The 12612-nt window shown below is 33.6% G+C and overlaps 1 protein-coding gene across 1 annotated transcript in view; it reads right to left on the bottom strand.

Moving 5' to 3' along the window:
• LOC100026292 (WD repeat-containing protein 49-like) overlaps positions 1–12612 on the bottom strand; it is a 223135-nt gene that overhangs the window by 38114 nt on the left and 172409 nt on the right. The window contains exons 16-17 of the mRNA XM_056825130.1: positions 2773–2879; positions 2604–2683 (exon numbers count right to left, since the gene is read on the bottom strand). Coding sequence (XP_056681108.1) covers positions 2604–2683; positions 2773–2879 — 187 coding nt within the window. The remainder of the gene's footprint in view (positions 1–2603; positions 2684–2772; positions 2880–12612) is intronic.

Here is a 12612-nt window from a genome sequence, read left to right as displayed (position 1 = left end):
TGACTATTTTTCCAAAATTCACTGCATGATTTTAAATAATTTTTTAACCTCTTTGCAGTAGCCATTCATCTTCCTCACAATGCTTCTATCAGCAGACAGTAAAAACATGATTATCATGGATAAAAATTATAATTATAATAATAATGTGAAGAAACCAATTTTATTTTATTAATTCTCTTTGATTCTGTAAGAGTTAGAATATTTAGAATTACCTGGGGGACTTTAAAAAGCCTCATGGCATCTATGAAATTGATATAAATAATAATAATCATATGGTATATCAACAAAAGCTAAAAAGGTTATTGATAAAATTCTACATGAATTTCCATAAAAACTCCATGAAACGCAAGTATAATTGAACTTTCCTTAGTACAATAAATAGAATTTATCTAAACCTAACAGCAAACATGGTATATAATGGGGAAAATTTGTAGACCTTTCTGATAAAATCAGGGCTAAAGCAAGGATGCCTGTAGTCTCTACTACAATTTAATATAGTGCTAAAAATTCTAGCTATAGCATTAAACATGGTCAAAGAAAGAAATTGAAGGAATAAGCACAAAGAGAAAGCAAAATTATTACTTTTTACAGATGATGTGATCATGAAATAAATCTACCAAGATTTATGTAGGGATTATTTGAATTTAATTATAAAACATTTTTTGAAGAAAAAAAGACAGACTGAAATTATGGTGGAAAATCAATTGCTTATGGGTAGGGTAAGTTGACTTAATAAAAAAGACAGTTTTATCTAAATGAATTTATTTAGTGCTATATTGATAATCTCCCAAAAGAATATTTTATAAAGGTAGAAAAATAATAATAAAAATCATATGGTAAATCAAAGATTAAGAATCTCAGGAGTAATAATAAAAAAAGTGGGAAGAAAATGGGTCTATCAGAACTAGTTCTTAAACCACCCTACAATGTAGTAAACATGAAAACAATTTAAAATTTAAAATAAATTAAAAAGAAAGGTTGATCAGTTTAGGTGTACAACATAAAAAAAAAGACCCAACCCAGATAGATAAAATAATATAGTATCTGATAATTACAAAGAACCTACTTAATAGGGAAACAACTCACTATTTGAAAAAAAAGTTGGGAAAATTGGTAGCTATCTGGCATAAATTAGCTTTAAACCTCACCTCATACATAAAGATAAGATACAAATGGATACCTGACCTAGCAATTTGAAACTATGCCCAGAAAGTTACCAAAACGTTGATTCCCTTTGATCTATTTATGCCATTCCTCATTGTATAGCACAAAGAAATTTTTAGAAAAAGGAAAAGTTGCAAATATAAATAAAATGACAATCCTACCTAAATTAATATGCTTATTCAATACTATCCCAATCAAATTACCAAAAATTATCTTATTGAGCTAGAAAAATAATAACAAAATTCATTTGGAAGAACAAAAGATCAATAAGCATCAAAAAAGTAATGAAAAAAAAGTAAAGGAAGGAGATATAGCAGGACAAGATTTTAAACTATTATATAGCAGTAATTATTAAAGCTACCTGGTACTAAGAAATAGAAAGGCAGAGCAGTGGAACAAAACATTACTATAGTAACCTTTTACTTGGCAAAAGGATAGATCCAGGATATTGAGATAAGAATCACTATTTGATAAAAAGTGTTGGTATAATTGGAAAGTAGTTTGGCAGAAACTATGTATAGATTAATATCTTACACCATTTGCTAAGATAAAATCAAAATGGATACATGATTTAAAGGATAACATATAAGAGGAGCACAAGCAAATCACAAATCACAAGCAAATTAGAAGAATAGAGAACATATTACTTATCAGATTTATGAATGGGAGAGAAATTTATGAATAAAAATATGCTGAGGATTTTGAGATGTAAAATGGATAATTTTGAGTTAATTTAATTCTTTTTAATTTAAAAGGTTCTGTGCAAATAAAACAAATATTGCCAAGATTAGAGGGAAACAGAACATTGTGGAAAATTTTTCATAGACAGTTCCTAGGATAGAAATCTCATATCTAAAATATTTGGAGAACTTTGTAAAATTTATGGGAATAAAAGTCATCCTCCAACTGATAACTGGGCAAAGATATGAACAGTTTTCAGATGAGGAAATCAAAGTCAAATATAGTTATATAAAACAATGCTCTAAATCCTTATTGATTAGAGAAATGCAAACCAAAACAATTCTGGGGGAGCATCTTGCACACATTAGAATGGCTAAAAGGGCAAAAGGGCAAAATGGCAAAAGTTCAAGGGGATGTACAAAAGTGGAAACACTATTACACTGTTGGTTGAACTATGAGATGTTCCAGCCATTTTGGAGAGTAATTTAGAATTAAATCCAGAGAGCTATAAAACTGTGTATATCCTTAGACCCATTTCCCAAGGGGATCATGGAAAAATGAGAAGAACCTATATGTTTCAGAATATTTATAGTAGCTCTTTTTGTTGTGGCAAAGAACTGGAAACTGAGGGGATATCAATCAACCAGGGACTAAGACCTGACACATCCATAGGTCTTTCAATCCCTTTGGCCCACACTACCTTTACTAAGTACACATACTCTTATATTCCAATATTTGGTGAAATGGAAACCACTTGCCTTGGGTCAGAATCTTCAGACAATGCCCATTGTTGTAATTCCAAATTCTTAAACACCCATCTCTGCCACCAGTGACCAGCCTAAGGTAGAATTCATATTTACCCATTAATATCCAACACAAAGAGGTTCAATTATAATTATGAATGGAATAGACAAAGAATGAGCAAACCTTCTCCCACTGGGGTCAAAGGTCAGGCAGGTGATTTCCATATTGCTGTGAGCTCCAATAAATTCAGACAGCAACATTCCTGTTTCAAAATCCCACACTTTAATCACCTGAATAAGAAAAGAAGAAAAAGAGAAAAAGTTAGCAAAAATGTGTGAAATAAGGATTATAATTATTATTACACATTGTTGTTATTATTATTATAATTATAAAGAGAATTTCCATTTAAATACAAGTCAATAACAAAAAATAACAGATTTATTTCTGGTTTCCATTTACTTGGTTATGATGGAAGATTCTATTTACTTTGTTTCAGTGCATACACTTATCTTGTGATTGTTTATATTTTTCATATTCATCATTTTTATAGTACAATCAATATTCAATTTATTGTATGCAAAATAATTTAATAATTTCCCAATTGATGGCATCTATTCTGTTTCTAGATTTTGGAGAATTTTCCATTTTTTGAAGAGTAATAGTGGTAGTGATGGTTATGGGAGTACTGGTGGCAATTTCTCTTCCTATATAACCTTTGACTTCATTCTATACCATCTGGCCAGATCCACTCCTGATCAGATGTCACTACCTTTGTCCATTACCAGAATTTTTTAAAACACCCACTGCATTAGATTAGTGGGCCAAAATCAAACAGTTTTAGATAAGATCATTTTGAAAGGATCTGAGTGGTCATTGAAAAGAACTAGTTATCTCCAAAGTTCAGCTTCCCCAAGATAGCCAAAGTGACCCCAAACCCCAATATTTTAGATCTCCCCAGTTTAAAAAAAAAGTAATCCTTTACAGTTTACACATTTAAAAAAATGTGAATAGTCTATTCTCATCTGCCATTTTATTATACAAGAATGGTCTCCAGTGACATTCCACATTAGAGTTGCACAAGTTGCTCTCTTTCTCTGAATGCCTTGCAAAATACAATAAATAGATCTCTAGTGGAGAAATGATTCATTTCCCCAGTCACCCTTTAAGGCAGGGATTTCCTTGGAAGTAGTTATATAACAGATTTCCTTTAATTTCATTTACCTTATTCTAGTTGTTATGAATTATACCATTAAGCAAAATAATGTGAACAAGATGGCACTTTATGAAAATGCATGTAGAAGCTGATTTAGTGGAAAGAGCAGTGGGTTTAGAATCAGAATGCTTAAATTTGAAATCTATTTCTGACACTTCTTAGCTATATAACTCTGGGTAAGTCATTTTAATTTTCTGAGTCTCAGTTTCCTTTCTATAAAAATGTGGACGACAACACTAGTACTATATATATTTGGCATTATTATGAGGCTCTAAAAGCATTATATGAATGAGCTATTATAAATGTGAGTTATTATGATATGACAAATATATATCAAGTGCATATTATGTGTCTACCACTACATTAGATGTTGGAGAATATTGAAAATATTGAAAAAATGGTTTCTGTACTTTAAAAGCTTGCTTAGAATCTTGTTAATAATAACTCACAAATATATAGTGCTTAAAGTTTAGCAATGGTTACCCTGGGATAGGTAATGCAAATAACATAAATTTATAAAGTTATTATTCATTATTGATCTTCACTATTGTACCTTCCAGACAGATTGGGCTTTTTACTATTCCTCACATATAAATTTTCCAATTTTTGTTAGTCTTTTCAAAGAACCAACTTTTAGATTTATCATTTCAATAGCATTTGTTCTATTTCTAATTTACTCTCTATTTTTTTTTTACCATTTTGTGTCTATTTGGGGTTTTTATTTGTTAGTTTTCCAATTTTTGGAAATACTTATTCAGTTAATTAATTTTTTTCTATTTTGTTACTGCATGTTTTTATGACTGTGACTTATTCCTAAGAATTGCCTTAGTTATATCTCAGAAATTTTGGTATATGGTTTCATCATTGTCATCTTCTTTCAGTCAACTATCTACCAACCTACTTTGTGACTGGGCTAAGTACTTGGGATGCAAATACAAAAAAAGAATAATCCCTGCCTTTCAATAGCTCATGATCTAATGGGAGAAGACAACACAAAAAAGTAAAGTAAAAAGGATGGGGAAAGGGACTCTATGCAAAAGCATGAGTCAAGAGTCCCAAAGTAGCACAACCAGGTGGAAAAATGAGATGTCTCTGCTGAGCCTCCTTCTTAAACAGAGATTTTAGAGTTTGTGACTCTGTCCTTTAATAAGATGAACATAGGGTAGTGATAAAGTAGGGATTCTAATACTGATTTAGTCTTGAAAGACAAGAGGTTTCCCAGTGATTAGGTTCTGGGGACATGGTAGGGAAGACAATGAAAGGAAAAGATAAGGGAATAAGCACTTATATAACTCATCCTAAGTGTCTGGCACTATATTAAGCACTTTGCTTCATTTTTATGTCATTCGATCCAAGAAGTCCTAATATAGTGCATTCAGGTGAGGGGTTCATTTTCCACAATTATTCAAAAACATAAGATTTGGTTTTTAACCAATTTGATAATTTGCTATTTAGAATTTAATTGTTAAAAGTTCATTTGTATTTGTGTTTTTGATCCCTGAACTTTTTTTTTACTATTTTTAGTGTTATAATTGACAAAACATGTGTTTGTTATTTATACCTTTTTGCATTTAGTTGAAATATATCTTTCTGCTAGCATATAGTAAAACATAGAACACACATTCTTTAGCATTCTCATTTAGAACATGGCATATTTCTTCAGCAATTTGTTACATTCTATATTTTCCCTTTTGTTCATCTTTTTGTTACATTTGCCCAAAATTGAGAGAAGGAACCTTAAAGTCTCCTGCTATTATAATATTGTTGCCTGTGTCTTCCTGTTATTCATTTAATGTTTCTTTTATGAATTTTGATGCTAAGGCATTTGAAGCTATATTGATTTTGGTTAATCATTTATGGTTCCTTTCAACAATATGTAGTTTCCTTATATATCTTTTTATGGTTTGAATTTTGTTTTTGCTTTGCCTGATGAAGTGATCGCAACTTTTGCTTTTTTGTATTCATTTGATGCATAGTCAGTTTTATTTTAGTCCCTCAGCTTTATTCTAGGTATATCTTTTTAGGTGCATTTCTTATAAGCAATAAATTGTGGGATTATGCTTTTATACAATTTGTCAGTCTTTCATTTTTACAAAATCGTTTAAGTATATTGAAAATTATTTACGTATATTTACATTCAAAGTTATGAGACTTAGGTTTATATTTTCCTTCATTTGTCTCTTAATATGTTTTTTCCCCAAATTAGGACTTTGTAGTTCATTTTTCCTTTGTGAAGACACTTCTTTATATCTCTAGTTGTTTTTTCTTAATCTTCTTTAAGGGCACCCTATTTCCACAGGTTCACTTCTTTTCACTCTCAATCTTCCCGGATGCCTTCTACCCCCAGACTCCCAACTTGGTCACTTTTCCCCTAGTTTTAGAGTTTAACTTAATTTATTTATCTTTCTTTCTTCATTTTACCTAATTATCTAATTTTTCTCTTTCCCTCTTTTTTCCCCTCCCAATTAAGTGGTAAAGTAAAATCCATTTCCTTTCCATGTTTTATGTTTCAACTACCTTCGTTTTCATTTAGATTTTCTGTGCATTTTCATTAAAATGATTTTATTCTTCTTATATTTTTTCTTTTTATTTTAGAGTTTTATTGTGTCATTCATGATTTTTATACCTATTTATTCTTTCTTCACTCTCTTAATAATGCCTTCCAGGTAGTAAGCATTTTATACATTTTAACTAGCTAACTGACTATATTCTTTATGAACTTAAAGTTTCCAAAGTACTTATTTTGAAATCCCTATTACTAAACAGTTTCCATGTTTTTATTTTATAGATCTTACCTCTTCTCTTATGTTTCTACTTAGCCATACCAGTTACTGTAGGGGATAGTATAGAAGTATTGCCCTGTGTTGGAAAAATCTTTATGGCTCTGTTTGTATGGTTATTTACTACCCCTGCTGTCCTCATGATCCTTTTTCCCCATTTGCCTTTTTGTCCATGCCATCTTATTTTTCTGAATATCAGGAGCTCTATTTCTCCTTTCTTCTATCATAACATATCATCATCATCATCATCATCATTTTTATCATTGCTGGTATTTATATAATGCCTACTATCTTATTTATTCCTCACAATAACTCTGTTAGAAAGCTATTATGATCCCTATTTTACAGTTGTGAAAACAGAGACTGACAGAAGTTAAATGACTTGCCCAAGGTCATGCAGCTAGTAAGGACCTGAGACTGGATTTAACCCCAGGGCCAGCATTTTATCCACTGAGCTACATAGTCACCTCTTTTAGTGATAGTGGTCTCTCTAACAATCAAATCCCGCCAGAGCCATTAAAACATCTCCATCTCTTACTAGAGTATCAGTCTTCTCCCATTCCAGTGCTCCTCAATGGGATTCATCCACATCATTGAACTGAGGTTTCTCCTTTTTGCCCAGATTCATTCCACCCTTTTGCCACTCATTCTCCTGTTGGTGTTCTCCTTTCTAAAATATTCTTTTTTTTTCTAAGAATTCTTTTCCTTTCATTGTTTATCATTGACTTCTTTGGTGTGTCTCATTTGTCTCTATATTCTACTTTCCATCTTCTCTTTTTAAGTACTCTCCCATTCTATAGTTTACTCCCCCACAAAAACCCCATTTTGCTGTTAATGGGGTTTTGTAAGGTTTAGTCCAAGGTATTTCAGGTCTATGTCTCCACCATAATTTCAGTTCTAAATTCTGCTTTTTTCTTTGTCTCTTTGGGCATTTTTAGAAAGAAATTTATTACAAATCTCTCTGTTATTATCTCTATCAATTTAGGAAAGGATATGCTAATAAATGTTAGTTAGCAATTGACTTCAAAAAAATAAATACATGACATACTTATAAGGCTAATCTGAATTATTAACATTTTCTATATCACTTTCTTAAATATAGACAATCAAGAAAACAATAATGCAAACCCTGATTTGTAGCATTTGCTGATTTCCAAGGTATAAATGTTTATACCCCAAAATAAAAATAATCTTTCAAGAGGATGTTTAATCTGGCTTCAATACTTTCCTGCCCATAGATTTTTTTCTTTCTAGTTCTTTTTTCTTTTTTCTTGGGGTAACTTCTTTAGTTACTTCTTCCTTCCTTGGCTACTATATTTGTTTGCCTTTCTTATGTTTAGATATTTTTCATTAGTTATTAGAATCAAGTTTGCAGGGTATGTAACTTTTGGTTGCATCTTGAGCTCCTTTGCTTTTCATAACACATTCTATTTCCTCTTGAGATTTCTTGTGAATGCAGACTAGTTTTGTGTTACTTGAATTTCCTTTCCTTTATATTTGAAGATATTTCTTTTGGTTACTTGCAGAATTTGTTTTTTGTCACCGAAATTTTTAAATTTAACTACTATTTGTCTTGGACTTTATAGCATATGTCTTTCCCCTTTGAAAGAAATCTGTGTATTCCTTTGATTGGCATTTTGTTTTCTATGTTTAGAAATTTACATATTATTTCTTGCATTGTACTATTCAAATATTTTTACTTCTCCTGTTCTTGTTATAGATTATAGATATGTATCTATAATTTGTATATCCTGCCTTCCAAGAGCAATGTGCTTCACTTTGTAGAGATCACAGATTCTTTTTTAACATTACTTACTTTTTTGCTTCTCTTCTTTTAGATTTCCCTTCACTTTTGTGCATTTGTGTTCCCAATCAATTGTTCTCTCTTTTATTCTTTTGCTCAGACATGTTACTTTGTTTTCAAGTTTTTCTACTCCATCAATTATTTCTTCTATGTAGACTATAAATTCTACTTTTATAATTCTTATTTCTCTTTTGAATCTTTTGGGGATATTTTACTGTAGTTTCATGCTCTCTTGGGAATCCAAAGGGTCCTGTACATCATCAGATATTGATTTGTTATTTTCCTTTGTCTTGCAATATTTATTTAGAGATGTTTGGGCTCATTTAGATGATCTGGGGCCCATTTTCTTTTCTATTATTAATACCTCCTTTGTTGATTTATATGCTTGTACTCAAGTTTTAAATTGATTGTTCTTTCTTCTGAGATTTTTTTGTTTTAGTAATTATAGTTTTTCCCCCTTGTATTTTCTATTGCTAACTTTCTAATTCCTTCCTCTTCAGTGATAGATTCCCACAAGGCTGAACTTCAAGGCTAGATCACTCTCCTTCCATACTAGGGAACTTTTTACTGACCTCAATTTTTGCTACAGACAGAACCAACCTTAGCTAGATGAAAGTTCTCTTTCCTTCAGACCTGGTGGGACCCACACACATACTCTCCTAGTCTCCTTTGTTCCTTAGTGTTCTGGCTATATAGTATTACAAAAGAGCAGGTACTTCCACTCTAGGCACAGCAAACTTCCCACTTTCTTATACCTCCACTCCTCCTCACTGAATTGATTTCCACTGTTCATTGTCATAAATTATGAGAAAACAGAAGTGATTTTGGTAGGGTGTTTTGGTAAAGACAATAGAGATAGCAAGGGATATCCTGAGTTGATCCTAGGATAGAAGCTATTTAATACTATTGTTTAACTCTGTTAGAACATGGAAGCCTGTGGAGGAAGGAAGTACTGAGTGAGCACATCAAAAAGTAGTCTTCTTTGCTCTTAATTTATTATACTATTAATTCATTAGAGTTCTTGTTATATTAGCCTGTGGAGAGAGCTATACTTGCTTTATCTTTTGTGAATAGTTCTTATTTTGGAGAAGTTTGAGAGGTTGTAAGGACTGGAGAAAATATCTAGTGCTCTAACTTTCTGGTAATGTGGCATAAAAGTCTATAAAGAGCTTTTAAAGCCAAATAGAGTTTATATTTGATAGGGAACCACTGGGGTTTATTGAATGTGTGTATGTGTGTGTAGGGTGGTTGTGGGGTACATGGTCACATTTCCACTTTAGGAAAAATCAGTTTGGCAGTTATTTGGGATATGGATTGTAGTATAAAGTAGGTAGACCAACCAGGAGGCTGTTATAGTAATCTAAGAAAGAGGTGAAGAGGGCTTAAAGTGGTAACCACGTGAATGAAATAGAAAAGAAGAGATCTGATAGTTGATTGAATACAAAGAGTGAGAATGGGGAACCAAGGATGACACTGACATGCAAATTTGGGTTTTTGAGAAATGATGGCATCCTTGACAGCAAGAGACAGTAAAGGGGAAAAAGAAAATAAATTCTGTTTTGGACCTGTTGAGTCTGAAGGGTCTATGGGGCATTACAATTTGATATGTCTATTTTTGGTAAATGGTCAAGCAACTCTAAAGCTCAAGAGAGATTAACACAAAACACACACATGTATATAAAAACACACACACAAAGACAGATAAACATAGGGATCGTGAATTCGTAGAGACTATAATTGTCTCCATGGGAGTTGAAGAAGTCACTAAGAGAGAGTATAGGGATAGAAGAGAAGAAGGGCTATGATATAACCTTGGGGAATACTTGCAATTATGGGGCATAGGATGGGTGATGGTCCAGGAAAGAAGACTGGGTAGAATCAGTGAGATAGGGAAGAGAACCATTTGGCACAGACAAGTTAAGTGACTTGCCTATTGTTATGTAGGAAGTCCCATAGCTAGGAAGTGTCACACTTGGGGCTTAAATAGGTCTTCTGACTCTAAGTTCAGTATTTTTTCTATCACATCACTGTCTCCTAACCTACTGGAACATGGGAATCCATTTTAAAATGTAAAAAAATATATATTCTGAGCATCCCCACACAGTTAGTTATACTATTAATATCAATTAATAAGAAAATCAATGATGACAAAAAACTATTGTGACTCAGTAATATCTTTAAATGACTTTTAAAAATTGTATTTGTTAGTTATATTATTAATATCAATTATTGAAAAATCAATTATGATAAAAAGGTACTGTAATTATCTTTTAATGGATTCATATTTTATTGATCCAAACATTGACATGCATTTGAAAATAGCTATACATACATGGGGGAGACAGTGTTCAGGTCATAGAAGATATATGCACTTAAGTTCTTATACATGTCATACTACACATTTTGTTAGATTTAAATAAAGATCAAAATGACAGTTTTGTTTGCCCATATGGATTCATAGACTCCTTGGTCTGAAAGGCTGAAGGCTGAAGACCTCTGGGTTCTATGACATTCTTATTCCCTAGAAAGTTCTTACTCCATAGTAAGAACACCACAAAACCCAAAGGTCTTTAGCCTTTAGCCTTTTGCTTGGGAACCACTGCACTAGACCATGCTGCTTCTATAAAGGATAGTGCTTAAGGCATAAAACAATTTCAGGCAGAATACAATATATCCTACCTGCCATCATTAATTGGTTTAGCAAAAAACAATTGTTTTTAAAATGAGTATTAGATGAAATAATCATAAAGGAAACATATGTCTGTAAACATTTAATTTGTATTGTTACCATGGTACAGTGGAAAGGGAATAGGGTCTAGATCAGAGTATCTGGATTCAAATTCCCACTCTGACACATAACTAATTGCCTGTGTGAATGACACAAGGTCTTTGGACCAATTTCTTTATTACATACATACAGATGATTTACATCATTTGTAAAATGAAGAAGTTGGAACTGCTGGACACTTTAAATCTATGAGCCAAGTCTGTGAGTCTATGAGCACTGGGAGCAATTTGTCTAATCACATCACTATGGGCTTTGGTAGTAGTGCATTAAAGATACTATGGAAAAACTACTCTTATTGGGATAATACTGTACAGCATAATACTTGTACATGCCTTCATATGTGGGATAGTACCATGGGAAGGCAGGAATTGGTCAAGATGGGTAATCTAGGGTACTAAGGGAAGGCTTCATGGAGGGGGTGAGACAAGCTGAGCCTTCAACATTCAATAGGAATTGGTTAGAAGAAGTGAAGGATGAAGCCTGAAAAAAGGCATGGAGGGACTTCCGGTTAAGATGGCGGCTTAGAGAAAGCTAAAGCTCAGATCTCCGGAAAACCCTTCCCGACCAATCTCAAACGATAAGCTCCTAAGGCGCCGAAATTCAAAACGATCAACAGCACAGACCCTGGGAACCCTCCTCCTGGACCTGGACCCGGTTCAAAAGGTACGGCTCCCCTTAAAAGCCAGAACCCGAGATCACTCGGACCTCAGGGGTAGGAGCGCAGAGTCCAAGGCTCCCGGAAGCCGCAGCCCGGCCGGCTCAGAGAGCAGGGTCCTCGGAAACAACAACCCTCAGGGCCTTCTACAGTCCCGGTGAAAGTTACTGCCTGGGGCTTCCGCTGCAGAGAGCTGGTCAAAACAACAGCAACCCTCAGGGCGGGCAAGACAGCCTCACGGGCTGGATCCTGCTATCCAAGTCTCAGTGAAAGTCTGTGCTCTCGGAGCTTGGGGAAGCGGCAGCCCATCCCCCCGCAGGCCGACGAAACAGCCTCACGGCCAGCGATTCTGAAGGCAACTTCCGGAAAGCGAGCCTGGGGGAGAGTGTGGCCTTGTGGTCCGACCCTTCCATTCCAGTTCCAGTGAGGCATATTCAGTTTAACCCAGGGAAAGCCCATAGAACTATCTGCCCAGGACTGCCTCAGAACACCAGAAAGAGACAAGAAAAACTAATCCTCCACATTCAGAGATGACAAACTCCACAGAACCACAGAAGCCCCAAAATACCAAGAAAAATAAGAAGAAAGGGGCGACTTTGGACACATTCTATGGAGCCAAAATACAAAATACAGAGCAGACAGAAGATAATATAAAAGAAAATGCTCCAAAACCTTCCAAAGGAAATGGAAACTCTCCACAAACCTATGAAGAATTTGAATCAGAAATGACCAAAAAGATGGAAGCCTTCTGGGAGGAAAAGTTGGAAATAATGCAAAAGAAAT

This window comes from Monodelphis domestica, chromosome 4 (assembly GCF_027887165.1).
Source record: "Monodelphis domestica isolate mMonDom1 chromosome 4, mMonDom1.pri, whole genome shotgun sequence".
Classification (NCBI taxonomy): Eukaryota; Metazoa; Chordata; class Mammalia; order Didelphimorphia; family Didelphidae; genus Monodelphis; species Monodelphis domestica.
The sequence above is the reverse complement of the archived record's forward strand: the minus strand, read 5'-3'. Positions and strand labels throughout refer to the sequence as shown.